Genomic DNA, 25,413 nt, shown 5'->3' with positions numbered 1-25,413 from the left:
CTACAACGTAACCTTTTGCAGCAATGCCACTCAAAGTCTGGTGTGTCATCAATGTCAAACTACAAAATATTAGCTGCAAAAATTAAAAGAGATGCTTTCAAAATTTTCATAGCAATTAGGCAAACTAATTTTGTCTAGTGAATTTTGGTTTCTATTTTGTTGGGTTTTCTTCATCATTTTTCTGATATTTCATATCTTACTTGTATTTTATAAAAGCATCAATTGGCAACAAATAGAAAATTTTAAAAAACAACACTGGCCCTTGACCATAGATAATTTGAGAAGCACTTAGCATGCTGCTTTTTAAAGTCATCTTCAAAAGACTTATTTACACCACCCAATAATTCCAATTATGAAGCTAAATCCCCAGAAACAATTACAAATCATTGTGAAACACCACTGTCTCCTTTTTTATTTTATCATGGGCCTCCATATACATGCAGAACTACCATTAATTGAGTTTTCAAGCTGTGCCTTCTTGAACAGTAACTTACTGTTCAAAATAGAGTGCCTCACAGACCTCATAAAAATTCAAAAGTATTTTCTGAAGTATGATTTTGGATAGGAGTGTGAAGGAGGAACCATCTACATTGCATTCAATCCTCTAAGGTTTATTTCATCTAGGGAGTCAAGGGTCCTTGGTGACCACCTGCCCACAATGCCTTAAGAAGGACTGTGGGAAAAGTCTGAGTTCAACCAGTAGCACAATGTCTGTGTGCATAGGCAAGCCTCTTGTAACAAAACTCCTTATTTTACATATGATGAAACAGAAGAGCAGAAAAATTTTTTTAATTTTTAAGACTCACAAAGTCTTTTAAGTTTCTCCTTCCAGTGTACTTCCTACTAGATCAAACTTCGTCTCTACTGAAATTCTGCATAAGTAGTTACTATCAGACACAAAACCAAACAGCCTAGGTAATTGTTTTTCTGTTGTACTTCAAAATATCAATAATAAACAATTTTCAAATAAATGTCACAAATAGTACTTTAATGCTAACTTCTAGGAAATACAGTAGAGCCTGTTCAAAATTTAAAAACAAAGGGTGTCGGGAGCCAGTCCAAACCACCAGCCTGATGACGCAGTCCGGGCAGTCGGATGGCAGGGACTGCACAGCGGCCTTCCCAGAGGGGCAACCCCCATATCCCTCCTGCTCAAAATGTCCCTCCTAATAAACTTGCTTATTTCGGTTTCAGTTCAAGTTGCCCCTTTAGGAAGAGGCCACATCCAATTCTCCCTGAAAATTTTAGGTACTGGCCCTAAAGGAAATTGGAAAAAAACTACTACTGTCCTTGTGACTACCCCTGATGATGGGAAAGTGAGACCCTATGAGCACTGGACCCAAGTTTATGGGAAAAAAGATATGGAAAGTTTACCTGGGTCAAGGTCCCTTCATGGCCTCCAAATAACATATTCAATGATTAATGGTGACAGGTGGGTACAGAGAACAAATGATATTCTGTGGCTAGCCAGCCAGAGAACAGCCTGGCAAACAATAAAACAAATGAGAACAGGGCATTACCTAACTCCAGATCAGAAAAATCTCCATTGCAAGTCTTACTGAAAATGGGTTCGAGGCACAGTCCATAAAATTTGTCCCTGCCTGCCAAAAAGTCACGGTGTCCTTTTAGAGAGAGCCTCTTTCTTTCCTACCGGAGATGAAGAACGGGAGTACAGCTATGAAAGAATGAGGGCCCTACATAAAAACAATAAAATAGTGAGGTTTAAATGGTCATCTGTAAAGAAACCAAGAGTCTGGCACCTACCTAACCTTTATAAGATTTTCTGGCCGCAATAACTAAGACCAAATCTTACTTAGAAACAAGTTAACTGCCAAGACCTGCCAACTGAGTTAATCTCATTCTCCAAACTCATGTAACTGTGCTATGTGTCAATTAAATGATTAATATCTGTACTTTACTTTATGTAATCAAAGAGTATATAATCAAACTGTTACTTTTCATTAAAGGCGAGGCTCAGCTTTTGCTAGTGTCTGTGTCCTCATTCATTCAGTCGCTAATGCCGTTCACCCTTCAGGGACTCCTGGACTCGCTGGAGCTGGACTCCAGCAAAAGGGTTTGTGGAAATAGACATGCTTTCTTTCTAGGACTAACATATATTTGTGAGACCAAGAAGATAGGGAGGAATTAAGAGCCAGATGACCTAACTGTATTGTTTAGTTAAGACAAAACTACCTGGCGTGTCTATTCATCCATTTTACTACTACACATCTCATGATATGCCTAATGATTAATGTGATTAAAATGATGTATCTTCACACACACAGAGCACATATTTAAAATTTAAATTATTAGCTTCTATTACTGTCTCCTGATACAAACTAAGCACTCTTACTATTATAATTATTTGATATCACCGAAAGCTAAACATAATTAGGGAGATAAATCTGTATCTGCTAAGATTACTTAGGGGATCCCAAAAACAGATGATGTCTAAACAAACAGCGATCCACTGCTTTTCATTATCCAGACCACTTTGTACCCTCTATGAATATAGAAAATGAAGACCGGTCAGGGTTTTTTTGTTAAATATTGAAAAAAATTCAAAAGCAAAACACCCATTTTTTAAGTAAAATTACAAACCAGTTCTAAGTAAGCTCCCAGCATCCTTTCTCTTATATGCCATTGTCCCAGTCAGGACAGAGGACTAACCCCAGGCAGCACAGGAAGCTGGAATAGCGAGTACCTGTAGGTTATCAATCTATGCCGAGGTAGAAAAAGGAATCTACAAAAGGAAAAGGGGAGGAGGAAGGGCTGCTGACAAGGCAACTAGCAGTGTCTGTTTCAATTTCTTTAGAAGCAGCACTTTATAGCGAAAAGGGCACTGACCCAAAGATGAGTCTTCCAACAAGCATCTTTCCACCAAGCTACTTCATTTATCTGAGAATTTTAAAAGCTGGCCATTTCTTAAAGAAATAACTGATTGTAGGTTGGAGACATAGAATACACTAGAGTAGCCTAGAAATTCAGACTCCTAATACCATGTGAGACGGTCTCTAGGGTCAATTTGAAAGTCCCCCTACTGGCCAAAGGTGGGACAATTTGAGCATCAAGTAACTTTAATGGTGTGAGGTACACTAAGTATGTTTTAATCCATTACTTCATAATAATACTCAAAAGAAAAGTTAAAATAAAAAACTCATAGGTCACCTTTGGAGGAGTCTGAAGAACCATTATTCTAAAAATCTGATGATAAAAAAGGAAAAAAGTCAAGCATGTAACCTGTTTCCTTATAATCAAATAGTTATACGGGAAATAAAGTTCTTTATAGAAATTTTCAGCTAATAAATGCAAAGGATGGAGTTAGAGTATCACCATTTTGAAACCCTTAACAGACTAATGGATCAACCCAAAGATCACCAATGGATTATCCAACAGATGGAAAGCTGTTGGGGAACTGTAATAATGGATATAACAGGGACAAGATGGGAGGCCACTGACCATTCTTAACATCACAAAAAAGGAAGAAACCAAACACTATATGCCTCCTGATATCATCCAATAGGAAATTCAAAACACTTCTACAACTTCTTGCCAGTATTCCTAAACTGTATCAAGCCTCCTAATCTCAGCTACCAGTATATTTGAAACATAAAGGACAAAAGTTAAATGCCCAGTGGTGTCCAAACTAACAATCCAGCTGCATTTATAACTTTATTTCATCTCAAATTTAACATAGTAGACAGAGAATCCTGAACCTATAGTCTAGTTTTTCTTTTTCAATCTGCAAGTATCAACCAGTGGGTTATGGAATCAACTTAGAATATAATAAAAAAAAGCACTTTTTAAAAAATTAAAATGGAAAGGAATGCAGTGGGGTGGCATGGAATGGAACATAAGTAATATAGACAGTACATTGCTTATGGTAAATATTAAGTATTGCTTCATGAAATTTGAGTTTTTAGCATACACATGTAGTGGGCGGCAATTCAAAATATATTCCTTACTGTGAACACAAGACAGAATCATTTTTTTTTTGCTGCATTTTTCTCAATATGAAGAATATTAAGAAGTACAGATTTAGTCACATAGTACTTAAAAGACCCCCAGGCTTTCAGCATTTTAGGTTGCTTTGTATCTTATCAGTTTAAAACTAAATTGTGCTCCTCTCTGTAGCAACTTATTTTTCCAATTTCAAACATGCCATAAATCCATTTTGCAGACACTGAAAGAAGGAAAATTATAATCTCTAAAAGTCATAGTTACGATATATTGTTAACAACTCTAACAATTCTGGTATCATGAGAATGACACAGTGGAAAATCCCAATTCGAAACACAACCACACTTGGTAAAGATAAACAGTTCAGAGTTTTTCTAAATTCCCTTAGTTTTCTCTAATCTTATCAGTAACAAACTTTCCTTTGAATTGGATAATCTAAAATTTTCTTTTGTTAGGCAAAGTTTAAAATTATCTAATGAGAGCTGGGCAAAAAAGGAAAAGAACCCTATGAGAATTTATTGCTATAGTCCAATTTTATTAACCCTTATAAAATGTTTGGATTTTTTTTTCAATTCAGTGAGTTCTGCTGATTTACAGCCAATCTGTTAGACACTGAGGCCTATATCTCTTCTCTCTTGTTTGCATATCTTCTTTGCCTTTTATTTGTAAAGTTTATGTGTATGGCCAGACTATCAAACGCCTTTTTTCCTTACTGAATTTCATATATTTCCAACTTCGAATTCATAATCTAAGTTCTAAAATACAATCTACTATTAATTCTTTTTAGTTAATTCATATAAAAATATAATGAGGAAAATATTCATGTAATATCCTTTTACCAATAAAAAGATTAAAGATCAGTAATCATAGAAATAAAATATATAAAGCTTTGGCCACATACCCTGGAACTTTCCTGGATTAAACTTTATTCTTTAGCAAAAAAGAAAAAAAAAATAATCAGTTGCAGTAGAGCTTGTAAATCCATCTCATAAATTTAATTTATTACACTTGTTAAATTTTCATAATGATTTCAGGAGCCATTTTAACGTGCTCTAATGAATCTGGTCTTGTTGAAAAAGGCTGTAACTCTCTGATCTATGCATTTGCTTTTTTACCTAAAGCACCACATGTCATTTTATATAAATTATCTAATTTTTCCTAAAGTTTCATTTATTCCCTCAAGAAATTACAACAAAATGAATTATGGGATAAATTAAATTAACTACATAGTCTATCTACTATTGTTGGTGGAATGTTTTCACACTTGCTCTTAGCCAAGAGGCTGAGAATGAACTAGATTTTGTTTTGATTTTTTTTGTTGTTGTTAACTTAAGCAGACAAAATCTTTGAAGTAAAAACTCTCAAAACTTCTTAGTTATACGACTTAGAATATAACCTTCTATATTTCATAGAATTATTCCCCCTTATTATCTGAATAATCTTTGGAAAATTATTAAAACTTTCTTTAAAAAAGTAATTGTACCCCGGAAGATGACTGGTTAGCCAGAGACGGGTAAGATTCCTCAAGGGAGGAACAACCTAAGACAGGCACAGTCGCAGGGGGGCCATCAGGTGAGAAATTGGGGATCAACAGAGGTGAGGCTTAAAACCTCACCCCCCCTGTTTTGAGAGAAATCTTCTGCATCCGTGGATGTTTTGTTGCCCTTGTCTAGCTCGGATTAATACTTAATATATAGGCACACACCTGATCATCTACATTTGCCCTCTTACAGCACTAAACTATGTTTTCTACCTTTATCTTGCATCTACCTACCACTTCAGCATTTTATTTAAAAAAATAATAATAATAATAATAATAAGGGAGAAATGTGGGATTCACATATAAATCAAGTATAAAAATCAAATGAATAATCATAATTGACGTGATTGTTTACAGTTCATGATGCGTGATCAAAACTGAAAGTTTCTGTGATATGACTGCCCTTGCACTGTTCACCATGTAAGAACTTATTCACTATGTAAGAACTTGTTCACCATGTAAGAACTTGTTCGTTATGCTTCAGAAGATTGGAGACTGTTGAGAATTAGGTTTGGGGTTGATTAATGATTGTGCATTGAGTCCCCTATACAGAATTTTATTGTAGTTAACAACCATATGATCAATAAATATGAGAGATGCCCTCTCAAAAAAAAAAAAAGTAATTGTACACCCTCATTGAGTTTCTGTGAGGATTAAGAAAATTTAAAGCATTTAGAAATGTGCTGGATGCACTCAATAATATTATTATAAAACACTGCTCTCAAGGAGTAAATTTTTTAAAATATTTAATTTAGCAAATATATTTAGGCATAAAGCATTGGTGGGATTAAAATAAAAATTTACAGAGCCTAGTTCTGTGGCACACACTGTCGTAAGGACTGTACATGGTTAAGGAGTTGATCCTCCCAGCAATTCCTATGAGATAACTTATAATTTTTTTTTTTTGAGAGGGCATCTCTCATATTTATTGATCAAATGGTTGTTAACAACAATAAAATTCAGTATAGGGGGGTCAATGCTCAATGTACAATCATTACTCCATCTCAAGTCTAATTCTCGTCAGTCTCCAATCTTCTGAAGCATAACGAACAAGTTCTTACATGGTGAACGAATTCTTACATAGTGAATAAATTCTTACATGGTGAACAGTACAAGGGCATTCATCACCGAAACTTTCGGTTTTGATCACGCATTATGACCTATAAACAATCAGGTCAAACTTATAATTTTTATGTCAGTTCTGTATATATAATGAAATTGAACCTAGACACTTGCTCAAAATATAAAATAAGGCAATGCAGGAGCAATTTTGAACCTTGACAGTCTGACTCCACAGCACAGTTTAACAGTATTAGTAATACCTTAGTGGACAGGATCAAAAAGGAATGAATTTATCCAGCTCTCCACTAACTGAATCAATGAAGCTTATTTTATAACCTTAAGAGCAAGCTTTTAACAACATTTTGAAATTGTAATTGTATTTTTTTCATAAGAATCAAAAATACTCATAAAATTTGAAGATTAGAGAAACAAAAAAATTGCTCATAAACCTATCTTAACACAACTACTATGAATTTTGGTGACAGATCACATAAAGTATTTACACCAACTGTAAACAAACAGCACATACATTTTTTCCCCTACACTTTCACTTTGTGTTTTATATAGGAAATGTTTCCTATTATAGTTTTCAGAAATACTATTTTTATAATATATCATTGAATAATATGTAACTTTAAGCACTAGTAGAGCTTATTCAACCACTCTGTAACCTTGGATATTTGGAATTTTTTCCCCAATATTTTTGCTACCTAAAAGACACAGAAACACATATTTATGACTAAAAATTTTCTCAACAAGTAAGACTATGTCCTCATATTGGGACTCCCATGAGTGGCTCTACCCCATGTATAAACATTGCTGGAGATTCTAACGAACTCCATTCTAAAAGAACTATAACAATACATTGTCAGAAGCAATGTAAACATACCATCTGAGTATTATTTTTAAAAGATACTGACAATTTTATGTTAGAATTTTATTTTAATGTGCATCCTTTGATACTTACGAAGTTAAGTAACTTTCCATATATTTGTTTACTAACTGAATTTTGTCTTCTATATCCTTTGCCCAACACCAATAATTGTATTTGGTACACAGCAGGTACTCAATAAATAGGTGTTGATTTAATCACTATTATCTATTGGGCTTTTCTAATTTTTGTTTTCTTTTTTAAAAAAAATAAGGAAAAAGGTATCAACCCTCTGTATTATTTGGGACAAATATTTGCCTTAAGCCCTTTCATAATAAAACCTGGAATATGTATCACATGCTTCTCTAATCAATTACAGAGAAGATACAGAACAGAATTTATCCTCTTTTAAAACTGATTCAGGGTAATCACTTACTATACCAGGCATTAAGATTCGATCTTTAGCTGACATAGCATTTGTCCATGAAAAATTTTTTCAGGTAAAGGTTAAGTTTCAATTGATATTTTAAAATGCTTAAGTGTCAAAAAAAATGTTTTTAAATACAGCTTAATAACATTAGCTAACAAATAGGTAACAAAATGAGAATTTCCCATTAACTCTAAAATCTTCAATCATTACAAGGTAGAATTCTATGTGAGGTAAAACATGAATGGTAATTTCTACATGAGAACTGAATTCCACACTTAGGAAAGACATGACTAAAGAAAAAACCTCAAATATTTTACTTTGAATCTTGATTTAATTTAATTTAAATCTTGATTTTATTTAAATGTTGCATGATAGTTAAGGACTGTGATTCTCTTAAGAGAATAGAGTCAGTTAATCTAAAGCCTTCCACAAACCCACACTCTGTAGGAAGCTTACTAAACTATTAGTATCAACAGAATGACTCCTGGTGGCAGACTCCCATTCAGCTTTCAGAGGCAGGACTCACAGCAACCTCAAACATTCTCTGGATGGTTTACTAGAGACCAACTGACCAATGACACTCCACCTTGTTAAAAGAACAGGCCCAACCAGGTCCAGGTCAACAACTCACTAAAGCTGGTTTTCTTCAAGAACATGCCCAACCTATGAGGCCAAAAGGCACAGCTCAGATATTATTGCTTCCTCAACATTTCTAAAGGATCTTCTTTTGTACATACTTTTGGATATTTTATCATTAATATTTATAGTTAAAAATTTCTACATTTTTATTCTGTATTTATTGTCTAATACACAATTCTAATGTTTTATATTTAATTCTAACAATGTTCTAATACATTTCATAGTCTAACATACAATTCTATTTAAAACAGCCTCTTCTCAAAAATGAAACAAAAAAAATTAAAAACCCATTTCAGCCAACCAGACCTCACAAAACCTAATCATGATACTGCACCCACAACAGAGGTTAACAACACAGTTGACAACTGAGCCAAACGTTCGGAGAATAGTTTTCTTAGTGGCATGGATTCTCCTTCTTGCAGAAGTCTTCTTGTTAGCACTACTTTCCTCATTGCTCTGCCAGGGTTTCTAGCAGCAAGAATTTCTTGGCAGTTAACTCAAGATCTTCACTGACCAAAAGCAACAAGCAGCACCTTGGGGAGGGTAAGGCTGCTGTCTCCCACGGAGCCAACAGACCGATGGGATTCCCATGTTACTAAGTGGGAGGGAAAGCCACATTGAGTCCACTCGAGCCACAAACCAATTACCCTGTGTTTGGGACACAAACACCATTACTATATCTTAACATTTAAGGGCTGGCAACAAAACTCCCAGTTTTTGTACGTTTCTAGAAAAATCTCACTTCACAATAACTAGTTAATAGTTTGTGGTTGGCAAAGAATTGTAGTATCTGTTCCTTAGAGTGTTAATAAGTGCTATCAGAAAAATGACAGAGAACAAGTTTGCCTTCAAATAACTAAGGGATATGTTTCAAAGCTCTAATAAATAGCATTTATACATTATTATAGATTTTTAATGGCCATCTTACCCACTACCTCTTTTGATCTGTACAGCAACGCTGTGAGGTAAGCAGGAGGGAATAGCCACGTTTCAGTTGAAGAAGCCCAGCTCACTCAGTAAACAGTCCCAGGTCACACCAGTAGAAAATGAAATAACCAAAACTTAAAACACACATTTTATGTTTTGTTATACCACACTGACTGTAAGCTGGAGCTTGAAATTTATTTTCCCACAGAAGTAATATACATGGTGGTTTGGAGACTCAACCCACAAAAATTTTTAACTCACCAAGTCTGAACTATCAAAAAGTGATACAATACTTTAAAGATAAAAATGGACTTCTGGGCTGACCTGAGCCCCTAACTTACACAAATAACATCATTTCTTTGGTAAGAAACACCATATACTGGCAGAGAACAGACCTTATTTGTATGAAGGATGAGCCAATCTTCCCAATGCCCATCCTCTGAAAAAGCAGGGAGGCCATTCGGAGCAGACAAGCACTGCAGAGCTGCAGACACATTCCCTTCCTTCTTTCTGGGCCCAGTTGACACTGTTTCTCCACACCAGTGAAACTACAAGAATATAGCAGCTACAGAAACACTACTTGCTCTCTGGGATTCTTGCGGCATCCCACTCTCAATCCCAAGTACAAGCTGTATGTTCACACAAGTTAGCTACATGCAAGCTATACATAAACCGGAAGTACCTACTGCTGGAATGGTGAACACAGTTCACCTCGTTTCAATGTATCTTATGTGGGGAATGATTCAGAGACTGAAACAGGGCTCAGAGGGAAGAAGTGTGAAGAGAGATGCCCACCATGTGCACATAGGCATGACTATTCAGAAAAATTCTTCTTTATTTTATATCCAAATTAGAGTAATGATATCAGAAAGAAGTGATTATGGGTGAAATAGGCAAAAGGGATAAAGAGGTACAAACTACAAATTGTAAAATAAGTTAGTCATAGGAATGGAAGTACAACATACAGAATATAACCAATAATAATGCAGTATCTTGTTGGTATGGTGATAGGAGGTAACTACACTTACCGTGGCAAGCATCTAGTAATGTATACGATTACTGAGTCAGTATGCTGTACATTTGAAGCCAATATAATACTATATAGCAACTTTTCTCCAATAAAAGTAAGTAAGTGATTTCATGTCTTAGATATATTCATTTTATTTACTCAAAAAATAGGGAATTAAGAGGAAATCATGATTAAATCCTTGCTATTCTTGCCTCTCATTTCCAAAGGTTCTTTTTCTTCTGAACAGGTATACTAATTCTTCAGATGAAGGTTTCTCTAGTAGCTGTGAACCCCACAAAAGCTTTCCTTTACAGGCTAGCTGTAAAGGGAAAGATGGGAAACCTGTGCTCTGACTGAGCAAACAGCTCTTCGTCCTTCCTTTTCCTCTTGGATGATAGAATGGGAAAAACTGATTAACAAATTACCAGACATTTAATACATGTTTAGTGTCCCTCCCTCCTTACAGCTCCCCAAAATACAAATCAGGTTCACTGTATCAGAAGACAATGAGATAGAGAGCAATGTGGTTTCTGAGAAAGGCTGAGCACCAGAACCACACGGGATGTTTTAAAAAGAGATTCTTAAGGTTCTTTGGCCTGAGTATAGCACAGAGAAGACAAGTAGTGACTCTATAGCATTTTACTATGTTGATGGACAGTGACTGTAATGGGGTGGGGGGGAGACTTGATAATATGGGTGAATGTTGTAACCACAATGTTGCTCATGTGAAACCTTCATAAGATTGTATTCCAACGATACCTTTATTTATTTAATTAATTAAGATTCTTTGGCCTGACCCAAAGGTAGAAAAGAGCAATATGTACTTTCACATCACTCTACAGAAAATCCTGATGATCAGTTAAATTCATGGACAGTTAGCACAAAAGAAAGTTCATACTTTCCTGGATAGTTCATATTTATCCACCAGGCCTCTAATCTCACCAAACCTACAGCAAGTCTTCCAGGACACCCTCTTACCCCACATCCAGGTTAGATGCCCCCATCACATCCTCCTCCCCTGTTCTCCCACAGCATCCTATATGGCATGCATCTTATGGGATTACAGCTGCTCCCAGTGACGCTGCAGGTTTCCTGATGATGTGTTTCATTATTCCCAATATCTGGCAATGGTACTTGGCATTTGTCAGGCATCCAATTAATCATCAAAGAAATGACTAACAAATCAGAAATCATAGACATTATAACTAGTTCTTTTCAATTGTATGAATTCAGTTGGTATACTTCTCTGAATCTCACTTTCTCTTCTCCAAAATGAAGACACTAAACTAAATAATTTCTTATGAAGCCTCCAAGATAAAGCTATATCAAATCACAGCCAGGTTTTATGTAAATCCACAAAGAGAGTGGCACAGAGTATGTAGTCAAACATTGGCAGAACACATTGTTTTCCTTATTTTCCTACTCACAATCCAACAAGCAAATCTTGTTTTACTTCAGCAGAGGTAGCCCCAAACATCACATACAGTATTGTTTTTACAACGACATGAAATTCAGATTTAGACTTTTATGGTGGTTCCTTGTCAATCAAGTAAGCACAAGCACTGCTTCTCTCAAGTTTGGGAATGGAGCTCTCAGGGATTGAATCCATCTAATAAGTGCATAACTGATTAAAAGTTTAACGGTTTTCAACACTAGCCTGTTGACCTTCATGAGGAAAGGAATAACGTCTGTCTTGTCCACTGGTAACCCTCCCAAGGCCTAGCAAAGTGTCTGGCTCACATAACCAGGAAACATTTGTTAGATGATTGGGTACTGCTGACAACAGCAGCAGCTACACAAGAATTAAAAAAGGAGGTTATAAACCATGAAATGTTCTGGCGCATTGTTTTCTGAAAGTAGTTTATGAACTACAGACCTATCTGACCCCAAATTTTGTGAGACATGTCCTAATATTATCTGTGATAGCTTTGACAATAGAATATCAACTGATAACTATTAACAACCCAAACTCAAGAATATGGTATTTAAGGTGAAGTAATTTATTACAAAGTATACATATATATATATATATAAAACTAAATTTTACTATTCATTGCTTCTAAATATATATTTAATAAAGTACTTACTTTCACAATCATCTTTAATATCTATAGTAGCAAATGGCATATCTACCAGAGTCTCCATAGCATTGTCTTCAAATTCTTCTGACATTTCCTTTTCTCTTGACACGTTTTCACACTCATTGGAACTTACTTCTCCTTTAACATATCACAAAAAGAAAAATGTATTATTTAACTTATTTTTGAACTCATTTCCCAAACAACTCTAATGATTTCAATATAAATTAACATCTGTTAAGAAATATTACAACTTGTATCCAAATACATTGTAAAGCTCTTTATATATGTATTGTTTATGCTTTACTCTGCATTTGTGCAAATGCATTTTATGTTAAACACTTCAATAATTTTCTGAACAGTACTCAAGGTTTGATGAATACTGAAGTAATTAGGAATACTCAAGATCTTTTGTCTATACGAATTCTAAAGCTACATTTTTTCATAACTTTTGAAAACCAACATTTTGTCAACCTTTTCTATGTTTATTTTTAAATAATATCACATGTTCTCAGCTGTACAAGTTCTGAACTTCTTTTTCAATACAGACTTTTAAATTTTTCTCTCCATTATCACATTAACACTGGAAATTCAGTTAAAATATACATGGCTCTAAATATGCTTTTCTGTAAATTCAATGATTAAAAAGCATAAGATCTTAGTTTCCCTGACAGCCTTCCCATGGGCATGTACCAATATTAAAGCCACATTTCACATTCGTTCTGCTTTGTTTTTTGCTATGCATGGAACAATCATATGTCTGGGGTGGAGGATAAAGGGAAGAGGGTGTCTGTTTAAAATGATAAAGTTAACTGCTCTATTTGTCAGTAGGTGGCCTCCCCAGCACCATTATTTCCCAAGGTTTTATTGACAGACACAAATGTTGTTTGAACTAAGACTGAACAAAACCCTGGGATACTTATAAAATGCTTATCCTATATACTAACTAAAGACTAATCTTCCATTAAAGATATTAAAGAAGTCATTTATTCCATTCTGTTGTAATCCTCTATATTCAAATATAATACCTAAAAAACACATTTCCATTAAGAATATAACTTAAAACATACAACCTAATAGCTATCATGATAGGTCACAGTTAACATGTATCAAAAAAAATCTGAAACTTTATTGCTGTTTGATCAGTCTTGACTATTCACACACACACCTATTTTCTAGATAAAAGCAAACCTTTTTGTTGTTGTTTTTGTATATCAATTAGTCATGTTCAATACAAAAGCCAGAAGAAAAAAAAAAAAGACAGTACAATCTTAATAATGCTACTATTTATATTATAGCTCAAATTTTATTAAGTATGAATGCCTGGCACACAGGTGTCCAACAAATGTTAGTTTACAATGAGTCTAATCATAAACTCACAACTATGTGAACTACATAAGAACAAGTATATGTTTTCATTCCATTTTACTCTTGCACTGAAAAATACAAATGCTGTTTATACTCAAAGGTTTTAATAGATCAATACATAGCTTGTACCTGTGGCCACATGCAGCTACACATAAAGGACCATCATTTACCATGCGGGTTACACTTACAAAGTAAGCAAAGAGTATTTGGGCAATTAAATATGCACAAGGCTGAATGAATATTAGAACATTGTGAAATAAACCCAATTTTTGCTTTTCTCTATTGTATTCTTAACCTAAAAACTTCCTAAGTTCTAAGGTTCTAACATATGCCATGGTGACTATAATTAATATTGTATTGCATACTTGAAATTTGCTGAGAGTAGATCTTAAGCATTCTCACACACAAAAAAATGTTTTAAGGCAGCTAGTGAGGTGATGTATGTGCTAACTTAATAGTTGTAATCATTTCACAATGTATACTTACATGAGATCATCACATACACTTTAAATACACACAATTTTACTTAATAATTGTCTTGCCAATGGGTTTCAGCCCTGGGCATGTTCACTATGGATTCAATGTGACCAAAGAAATGACAGTAGAAAGTTCTTACGGTGAAAGGGTTTATACCCAAGCTTATTTCCATGGTGGCAGGTCAATTACTAGAATCCCATCCTCTCAGAGCGAGTCTGCATGCAGCAAGCCGGTCTCTGCCTCCAGGCCTCTCTGCCCACACAGCCGTCCTCTGCTCTGCTCTCCTGCAGCCTTGCAGCCGTGCTATCATGTCAACCACAGCACTGGGCGGGGCTCTTTTTATAGAGTCAATAACGACATACTGCCCACACCCGTGTAGTGAACTAGACAACCAGGGCCAGGTGAGAATTCTGGCCACAGAACTTTCATTTCATCCACACCAATTCTACCTCAATAAAGCTGGGGAGGTGGGGAGAACCTAGTGACATGAAATTGGCCCATTTATTTAACACTGATATCATAACGAGCTCTGAAGTCCATGTGCCACTAGGAAATATACTGGGTTCTTGGCAATATGGGGTGGAATGGGGTGGGCTCCAATAACACATTTTGAAGGCAAGTGAAAGAATTAAGTAGCATGATAAATTTAGTCATTTTTAACGAAAAAAAAGTTCTTGAAGTAGTTTAACTTTTAGTTTATCTTGAGCTTAATCAACAACAGTTGGAGAACAAGTGTGTGGGAAGCTGGGGTTCCTATGGCCAGGATCCTCACTAAACTTAATGATGTAACTGGCCTGTTGCTAGGCTACTGCTTCCACACCTTTGAGCAATAAGCTACTATTGCACTATATAGAGAGCTCGGCCCAATGCTCTGGGCGGAGGAAGAGACGCGACCTACTGCCAGGAGAACAAGCAGGGTAATAAACCCCTTCACCCCAAAGAATGTTTTGCTGTCAATTTCTTTGGTCACATTGAATCCATAGTGAACTTGCCCAGGGCTGAAACCCACTGGCAAGACCAAGTGCTATGCAGCTCACTCTGGCTATACCAAAAGGAGAATCACACACAGGGACACTGGTGGTAACAATGGTGTTTAGGTATTGAAGCAAGGCAAGCTGGCTGCTATAACAGAAAGGGTTTATGACTAAAAATCAGCAGGCAGATATTCTTGTGCTGACCCAGCCAGCTGTGTGATGCAGGGCAAGTCAGGTGAACTCTCTAGACTCAGGAGTTATCTCATCTCTTAGATGACAAGTTTGTCCTAATTGCAAAATTCTAAATATTAGCCACACATTAGAATCATCTGAGCTTTTTAAAATTACCAATGTCTGGATCCTACCCCCAGGCCAATTAAATCAGAACCTCTGAAGATAAGGGCGACCTCAGCACTTTTTAAATCCTAGGAGGGTGATTCTGATGTGCAATGGAAGTCTGAAAACTACTTCTCCAGAAGATCCCCTTTGCTTCTCCTATACCTTGATTCTACACCAGACTAAGAGACGGTGGTAACAGTTGAGAATAATCAACTTTAAAGTAAAAACTGAGATCAGGTGTTTACTATGGGGTAAAAATTGCCTGATCCCCAGCTCAGGGCTGAGTTAGGTACTCAAGGCTCCTTCCAGGTACCGAGTGCTCCTCCGGTCACAGAGCAACATCATGTTACAGCTGTCCACCTGTCTGTCTTCTCCATTAGACTCACAGCTAAAGTGATCATATAATATACCACTGTGGATTAAGTGAAGGTTCCTACGGCCAGGATTCTCACCTGGCCCTGGGTGGCTCACTCACTACACACGTGTAGGCAATACATTGCTATTGACTCTATATAAACAGCTCCGTCCAGTACTCTGGGCGACAGAGTGACACAACTGCAGGAGAGCAGAGACTGCAGTGGTGGCAGTGCCAAAGACAGAGACCGAGACGGCTGCGGGGGCAGAGAGGCCCAGAGGCAGAGACCGGTTTGCTGCAAGCGGATTCGCTCTGAGTGGAAGGGATTCTAGTGACTGACCTGCCTGCCACCCTGGGAGTAATGTTGGATAGAAACCCTTTCACCCCAAAAACGTTCCATTGTCATTTCTCTGGTCTCATTGAATCCATAGTGAACTGGCCCAGGGCTGAAACCCACTGGAAAGACAACCACCCAAACAGGGAAACTTTTGAAAGTGAAATGGGGCACTTTTCAAAATTACAGCCCTACAGTAAGTATGATTGATCTCTAAGTTCTTTAAGTTCCCTGATTACTCTCCTTTGGTTCCTCAATGCCTAGCACAGTGTTCAGCTCACAGTCAGTGACAAATACTTTTGTGACTGAATGACTGGATAAAGGTAAGTATACATTTGCAGTGGTTAAAAAAAAAAACACTCAAGCTACAACGTTCATGGAAAAATGTTGGGTGTTTAACAGCAGCTTCAGCCCATCAGATTTCCCTTTTCACAGGAAAAATGAAGGAAGGGTACTAATATCCCAACTAACATAAAAATGAAAATTGAAGCATAATAAACTTGCTCAACATCACTGTCCATTTTGTTAAAGAATATATAAACTCGTGAATGAAATGTTATGTCAAAATCAGCAGAAATCTAGAACTTGAAATACAAACTCTGCTCCATTAGCTTACAGAATAACTGAAACAGTTTTTGTAGATCTGAATGATGAACTGAGGAAAAAAGAATACTACTTCCAATAACTCTTGAAAGAACAGCTGGTCATTCATTCCATGGAGCAGTGTCTCTCAACGGGGTTCAACCGCAAAGCCTTCTTTCAATTCTCTCAGAGCTAGCATCTGGGCAAAGGCTGGCAGACGCGAATTAAACACACCCATTATAACTGCACTTTCTTTAACAGAAGGTATAAATATCTTGCTTTCAGAAAGCTTCCTTAAAATGACTGACCCTTAAAGCATTTAGAACTACAAATTGATTGTTTTGAGTACTTAAAATTTGGTCTAAACTGTAGTAAAAATAATACTCTCTCTTTTGTACAAATCCAAATAAAAGTAATGCTGCTAAGTACATTAAAACATAAAGATGAGGTGAAGCTGGTCAACTACCACTACTACTAAAAACAGCTAATATTTGGGCTACTGCTATAAGCCAGGCACAGCCAGAAGCACGTTACAGATAGGAACTCACTTAATCCACACAACCAAGCTATCTGGGAGATACTATTATTTTACAGAGGAGCCAAATCAATTAGCTTGTCCAAGGTTACAGCTGTCTTGGGGCTAGAATTTGAATCCAGTCATTCTACTGCCAAAATCTGTCTTTTAAGTAACATACCCACTGCCTTTTATCACAGAATTTATGACACTGTAAACTGAGGCAATCCTTTAGAAAGCAACCTGGCATTAGATCAGAAGCCGATATATCTGAGTGTCATACATGCTGACATAGGTTCACTATCCTTTAAGAAAGAAGAAAAAGTGGAACAACTTAATGCCTCAGATTACATGGCTTAATGAGGCCAGTAAGAATATGGCTATGAAGACTGCACAACCGACAAAGCTTACAACTTTTAAAAAGCAAATATAACAATGCAGATGATTTCTGACTACAATTATGTAGGACAAGGTTTCGGATATAAATTATCTCTAAATACTGATATAGCTGTACCCAATAAATTTATATTTTCCCTGTTTCTGCTACTCAAATGTTTTAAATAGAATTAACATTACTTTTATAAGAAAACAATTAATATGTTTGTTGGGGTGATGAGCTTTCTCTCCTCAGTCCTTGTCCCGCCACAACAAAGAGTTGCAGGGCAGAGACACAGTAGTGAAGCAGAATGAAAGTTTTATTTGAATATAACCTAAGGGAGGAATGGGCTAGAGTCCAGGTAGATAAAGGAAGGTTTACTTGCTTACCTGGAATAAGACTAAGTGAAGACTTGTGCTTGAAGTCTGGAAAATGGAATTGAGGTAGGACAGGGACATGGGACAAGCATCATGATTAACTTTTCCTGTCTATGATGAAAAATGCTAAGATATAACCAGTATAGTAAGAACAAGAGGGACCTCATCTTAAAGCTAAGATTCCATTTTAAGCAGAGAGTTGAGAAGATTCCTAACATTCTTTAGCAATCAGACAACCCACCTTAAACAGGGCAAGCAGTCTTAACTGATATGTCTCCACTGCTTGAGGGTAACCACTTTTGGAGAAGAACACAATCAATAAATCCCTTGTGTTAAGTTTATCGTAAAGAATTATCTAGAGGACTGACTGTGAATGAGGACATAGTGTCGTTCACTAGAGAGAGACATCAGGAGACCACAAGTCAAGCCTACCCCAACCACACCCTCATCGGACCTTTGCCCCGCCTTGAAAACCTTAAAAAGACAGAATCCCCAGGCTTTCAGTATATCTCCTCTGAGTATGCCAGCACTGTCCTATCTTTAAGTGTGTACTTTTAAATAAAGCTTTCTCACTGTTCAAATTATTGCATTTTTTTCTCTTTGCTATTTCACTCTATTTCCAAGTCTTCACTCTGTCTCGACTTTATCCTGATAAGCAGGAGGGACTTCTGACAGCTCAGATTTGGGCCTGTACATTCCCTTCGCCTGGGTGACCCGGATGGAACTGTAGCTTCAGGAGCCTGTGTGAAAAATCTCCTTTCTTTGGGAAGTTCTCAGAACATAATCTCACTCCATCCCATGCTCTCCAGCTCCCCCAAATCCTGGGGTGGTAGGGGTTAGTCCCCCTGCAGTGCAGATCTAAGTGGACACAGGACACCAAGTGACCCTCACTTTATGAGTTGGCAAAGGTATCTGCCCTAGGTGGAGAACTTTCCCCCTTTCCCTCTACACTTTCCTGTTCTCTTCTGCCTACAAGGCAGCTGCCATTCCTTGCTTCTCTTGCTTCAATGAATTCCTTCCTTACCTACACTCATCTCACCTGCTTGAGAATTCTGTCTCCTTCAGAGTCAAAAACCCTCCCCGTCCACACTGAAGTTTCACAGGTGTGCAGGGAGACTGCCCCAGATGCATCTGCCTGGCAACAGGATGGAAGAGCAAAGTGACAAAGCACAGAGACAAAGGGTAGTAAGTTGAGCAATAAAAAGTCTTTTAAAGATGTACACTCCAAGAAAGGGGAGTATGGGCAACCTCAGAGAAGAGGAGGCATGCTTAAGGGCTTAGGATTCTGTCTTTTAAGGCTTTCAAGAATGGGGCAAAGGTAAAGGGTTGGGTGCATAGGCTTGTCAGGTGGTCTCATTTCATGATTCTATCTCTGGGGAGAGACAATATGTCATTGTCTATAGCCAGTCCTCTCAGTAATTCTGTAGGACAAATCTTTTGTTCCTCTCTAAGATAATGGCCACTCCCAAGTATTGGGAACATATCAGTTAAGACTGTTTGCCTTGCCTCAAGAGAAGTCATTGGCTGATTACCCTTCCCAATTCTCTTTCAAAAGTGGAATCTTAGCCTTAAAATAAGTCCTTCTTGTTCTTATTATGCTATTTATATATTGACATTTTTTAGGAAAATTAATCATGATGCTTGATCCTTGTCTCTGTCCTATCTCACCTGTATCAGCTAGAGCAGTTCTCAAGCTCAGCCCAGATTCAGGGCAGATGGAATGAAAGCACATTGCAAAGGGTGTTAACTCTGAGAACCTTTCTGGTTCTCTGGCTTTATCTGATTAAGTCCAAGTTCTTGGTAGGCTGCACCCTCTTTTCATCCAGTGCATATCTGTCTTTCTACCTAACATATACACTTAAAATACCTTATAAAACCATATATGAAATATACACCAACATTCAAACATACGTGCACTTCAGAAAATAACTTCATCAAAGACCAAGAGAGGAAAAACAGATGGACAGTTTGCCCTTTGTCCCACAAAATTCAAGTTTCCAACTTGGATAATAAAATACAACTACTAAGCACAAGAGCTCTTCTATTCACTCCACTAGGTATGCATATGGGTGTAAAACTGTAATATTTCCAGAATATCTCGCTTGGCTTTAGTACATCTGCATATCAATAGGTGTTCCTCCAGGGGTGAAGAGAAGTTCATCTCTATATCAGTGGGTAATTACATGGGCAACCAAGGCCTTATCTGTACCTGAGAGGTTAGGGGGAGGGCTGGCTAGCTTCTGCCAGAGCAGGAAAGAGAAATGGCCCTGGACCACAGTTTGTAAGCAATAAGCGGGTTTTAAACTTTATTTCTCCCTTTGGCTGATTTCCATTTTAGAGGTATTTTGCCCCGGGATTTCCTCTCCTTGAAGTTACAGCATAGTAAGTATACTCCCAAGAACCAATGGAAAGGGTCAATGCCATCCAGGCAACTCCTGGTTTAGCTACTAAAAACAGCATCTTATCTGGATTCACCACTGAATTTTATCAGACATTTAGAGAAGATATAACACCCACTCTCCTTAAAGTTTTCCAAAAAATAGAAGAGGAGGGTATACTCCCAACTCATTCTATGAAGCCAGCATCACTCTAATACCAAAACCAGGCAAAGATACCACAAAAAAACAAAATTACAGACCAATATCCCTGAAGAACATAGATGCAAAAATACTCAACAAAATATTAGCAAACCGAATTCAAAAATACATCAAGAGGATCATACATCACATTCAAGGGAATCATCTCAGGGATGAAAGAATGGTACAACATTCGAAAATCCATCAACATCATCCACCACATCAACAAAAAGAAGGACAAAAACCACATGATCATCTCCATAGATGCTGAAAAAGCATTCGACAAAATTCAACATCTACTCATGATAAAAGCTCTCAAAAAAACGAATATAGAAGGCAAGTACCTCAACATAATAAAGGCCATATATGACAAACCCACAGCCAATATTATACTTAACAGCGAGAAGCTGAAAGCTTTTCCAATAAGATGGGGAACACGACAAGGATGCCCACTCTCCCCGCTTTTATTCAACATAGTACTAGAGGTCCTAGCCATGGCAGTCAGACAACACAAAGAAATAAAAGGCAACCAGATTGGTAAGGAAGAAGTCAAATTGTCACTGTTTGCAGGTGACATGATATTGTACATAAAAAACCCTAAAGAATCCACTCCCAAACCACTAGATCTAATATCTGAATTCAGCAAAGTTGCAGGATACAAAATTAATACACAGAAATCTGTTGCATTCCTATACACTAATGATGAACTAGCAGAAAGAGAAATCAAGAAAACAATTCCATTCACAATTGCATCAAAAAGAATAAAATACCTAGGAATAAACCTAACCAAGGAAGCCAAAGACCTATACCCTGAAAACTACAAGACACTCTTAAGAGAAATTAAAGAGGACACTAATAAATGGAAATTCATCCCACGCTCTTGGCTAGGAAGAATTAATATTGTCAAAATGGCCATCCTGCCTAAAGCAATCTACAGATTCAATGCAATCCCTATCAAAATACCAACAGCATTCTTCAACAAACTGGAACAAATAGTTCTAAAATTCATATGGAAGCACAAAAGACCCTGAATAGCCAAAGTAATCCTGAGAAGGAAGAATAAAGCAGGGGGGATCTTGCTTCCCAACTTCAAGCTCTACTACAAAGCCACAGAAATCAAGACAATGTGGTACTGGCACAAGAACAGAACCACAGACCAGTGGAACAGAATAGAGAGTCCAGATATTAACCCAAACATATATGGTCAATTAATATACGATAAAGGAGCCATGGATATACAATGGGGAAATGACAGCCTCTTCAGCAGCTGGTGGTGGCAAAACTGTACAGCTACATGTAAGAGAATGAAACTGGATCATTGTCTAACCCCATACACAAAAGTAAACTCAAAATGGATCAAAGACCTGAATGTAAGTCATGAAACCATAAAACTCTTAGAAAAAACATAGGCAAAAATCTCTAGGACATAAACATGAGCAACTTCTTCATGAACATATCTCCCTGGGCAAGGGAAACAAAAGCAAGAATGAACAAGTGGGACTCTATCAAACTAAAAAGCTTCTGTACAGCAAAGGATACCATCAGTAGAACAAAAAGGCTCCTACAGTATGGGAGAATATATTCATAAATGACAGATCCGATAAGGGGTTGACATCCAAAATATACAAAGAACTCATGCATCTGAACAACAACAAAAAAACAAATAATCCAATTAAAAAATGGGCAGAGGATATGAACAGACACTTCTCCAAAGAAGAAATTTAGATGGCCAACAGGCACATGAAGATGCTCCACATAGCTAATCATCAGAGAAATGCAAATTAAAACCACAATGAGATATTACCTCACACCAGTTAGGATGGCCATCATCAAAAAGACAAACAACAACAAATGTTAGCAAGGTTGTGGAGAAAGGGGAACCCTCCTACACTGCTGGTGAGAATGTAAATTAGTTCAACCATTGTGGAAAGCAGTATGGAGATTCCTCAAAAAGCTCAACATAGAAATACCATTTGACCCAGGAATTCCACTTCTAGGAATTTACCCAAAGAATGCAGCAACCCAGTTTGAAAAAGACATATGCACCCCTATGTTTATTGCTGCACTATTTACAATGGAAGCAACCTAAGTGTCTATCGGTAGATGAATGGATAAAGAAGATGTGGTACATATACACAATGGAATATTATTCAGCCATAAGAAGAAAACAAATCCTACCATTTGCAACAACATGGATGGAGCTAGAGGGTATTATGCTCAGTGAAATAAGACAGGTGGAGAAAGACAAGTATCAAATGATTTCATTCATCTGTGGAGTATAAGAACAAAGCAAAAACTGAAGGAACAAAACAGCAACAGACTCACAGAACCCAAGAATGGACTAACAGTTACCAAAGGGAAAGAGACTGGGGAAGATGGGTGGGAAGGGAGGGATAAGGGGAAAAAGGGGGCATTATGATTAGCACACATAATGTAGGGGTGCGGCACGGGGAAGGCAGCATAACACAGAGAAGACAAGTAGAGACTCTATAGCATCTCACTACGCTGATGGACAATGACTTTAATGGGGTATGTGGTGGGGACTTGATAATGGGGGGAGTCTAGTAACCATAATGTTGCGCATGTAATTGCAGATTAATGATACCAAAATAAAATAAAATGAAATAAAAACAGCTTCTTATCATCCAGATAAATCTGTATGATCATCAAGTCACTTGACCTCCAAGTTTTTGGTTCCTCCTCTTAAAAAGACAACACAAGTACAATCCACACACACTAGAGACAAATGGACACAATAAACGAGTAATATGTGAAAGGAATGTAAGGAGACAATACCTCCAAAACATCTTCAACTGTTAATATGAGTAAGGAAAAGACCCAGAAATGCTATCAGTATCCTGAATGAGTAGTCCACACACTAAAGGATGTGAGGTGTGACTCCTTTCTCTTGGACAAGCTCCAATCCATTCTCCTTTATAAAGGCATCTCAAAAATTCAGACCCCCACCCACTAGATCTAGGTCATTTCATTCCCATAGCAATTGTAAACATATTTACTATTAGTTAACCGCTATTACATAACTCATTTTAACATTTTAATGCCTTTTATCTATTTTTATGCATTGATACTACAAAAATCTAGCAGAAGAGCACCTTTTCTCTAGTTAGCTTTTGGTCCCTTTCACCGAAAGTCCAGCTCATAACTCCCTCTACTTACAAAGCTCAGTTCACAGAAATGCTGACCTAGACTGCAAATTAACTCTGGGCCCTAGTACAGATTTGGCGCTAGTTTAGTCACTTCCACACCTAAAATAAAATGTTAAATGACTTGCAGTGGTGGTTCAGGTCTTTAATGTTTGTGATACAGGATAACACTCTGGATTTTCCCGGGCTTTGTTGACCATAAAAATAAGAGGGTGTGTGCAAGACAGGAACTTTGTAAGTAAGGGTCACAAGATTAGAACGGGGAAAACAAAAGTGAAACTTGGGGTAGGTTCCCCCGTCGCCTCCCAGTGCGTGCACCAGAACAGGGGCACTGATCCCGCCCCGGGTGCACTGCGTTCCTCGGGGCTACGCTGAGTCCCGCTTTGAGGGAGGGAGTAGAGACCCGAGAGCGTGATATCGCGCTCCGCTCGCCCCTTCCGGCCCGCGGGGCCGCCCGGGCTCACCGGCTCCGGGGCGCTCCATGGCGGCTGCGCTCGGGGGCGCGTCTCGGTAGGCGGCGGCCAGGCGGCGGCCAGGCGGCGGGCGGGCGCCGCAGCTCCGGGCTGGGCGGGAGGCGGAGACCGCAGAGGCGGAGGCCCGGGTGGGGCCAGGGGCTGGCGGGCGGCTGGTGGCGCTTGGGGGCGGGGGCCGCGGCGGGCAGCGGAGCCTCGGGCCGCGGCGGCCGGGCCCGCGGAGGCGCCGAGCCCCGGAAGCCGCAGCAGCCGCAGCAGCCGCATGCCCGGGCCTGGCGTCCGGAGCCAGCGGAAGGGGCCGGCACGACGCGCCGCTGGGACCCGGATTCGGGCGAGCGACGCCGATCTCGCTCAGGGAGGGCGGAGGGAAGCCGCGACCGGGCGCCGCGGGGAGCTGCGGGCGCCCCCTGCTTTAGGATGCCTGGCCCTCGCCCTGCCTCCTGCGGGGTCCTGCGGCCCGTGGCGGCCCTGTGACTGCCGTCACGCGGCCCTTCACGTCCCACGCTTTGATGGGTGACAGTGGGACCCAGCTGAAAGCATTCCATGCCCCTTGGCCTCCGGAGGACCCACGCCCGGGCTCACCAGCTCCTGTGTTTCGCCGAGAGCTTTAAAAACACTTCTGATAATGACGTTTGGAAACGGCGCGATTACAAGAAAGGGACCTTGTCCATCTGTATAATTAGATATTTTATTTACTCTACCTTAAAAATGTGGCAAAGTCAGTCTCGAAATTTTAACAACGGTTTTATGCCTGGAAGTGGAAACCATCTGCTTTTTGCAGATTAAAGCAGTGACGTGAATAAAATGGGAGAAAGAACAATTTAATTAATTAAAAAAAAAAAAACCTCTGACCTTGGAGCAATTCTATTGGATTTTTCTTTTAAGTTAAACTATGCAGTAAGAAAATTGATTAGGTGCATCTCTCAAATTAATGTAGCCTCTTTTACGAGTAACACATTGAAAGCGGGCTACAGTGGAGATGGAAGCA

The 25,413-nt window shown here is 38.3% G+C and overlaps 1 protein-coding gene across 5 annotated transcripts in view; it reads right to left on the bottom strand.

The window, feature by feature from the left end:
* AKAP7 (A-kinase anchoring protein 7) overlaps nucleotides 1-24,579 on the bottom strand; it is a 251,554-nt gene extending 226,975 nt beyond the window's left edge. For 4 of the 5 annotated variants that reach the window (XR_012124227.1, XM_073219624.1, XM_073219622.1 and 1 more), the window contains exon 1: nucleotides 12,526-12,657. Coding sequence is in view for 4 of the 5 variants with exons in the window: in XM_073219624.1 (XP_073075725.1) it covers nucleotides 12,526-12,610 (85 nt within the window). In the remaining variant the exon portion in view is untranslated. Of the gene's footprint in view, nucleotides 1-12,525; nucleotides 12,658-24,416 lie in introns of those variants that run through there. The other variant, XM_036994094.2, reaches the window with a different exon arrangement.
* Between the last annotated feature and the right edge of the window lie 834 nt (nucleotides 24,580-25,413).

Source organism: Manis javanica, chromosome 13, assembly GCF_040802235.1.
Source record: "Manis javanica isolate MJ-LG chromosome 13, MJ_LKY, whole genome shotgun sequence".
Lineage (NCBI taxonomy): Eukaryota > Metazoa > Chordata > Mammalia > Pholidota > Manidae > Manis > Manis javanica.
Note: the sequence above shows the minus strand (reverse complement) of the source record. Positions and strands in the feature narration are given on the sequence as shown.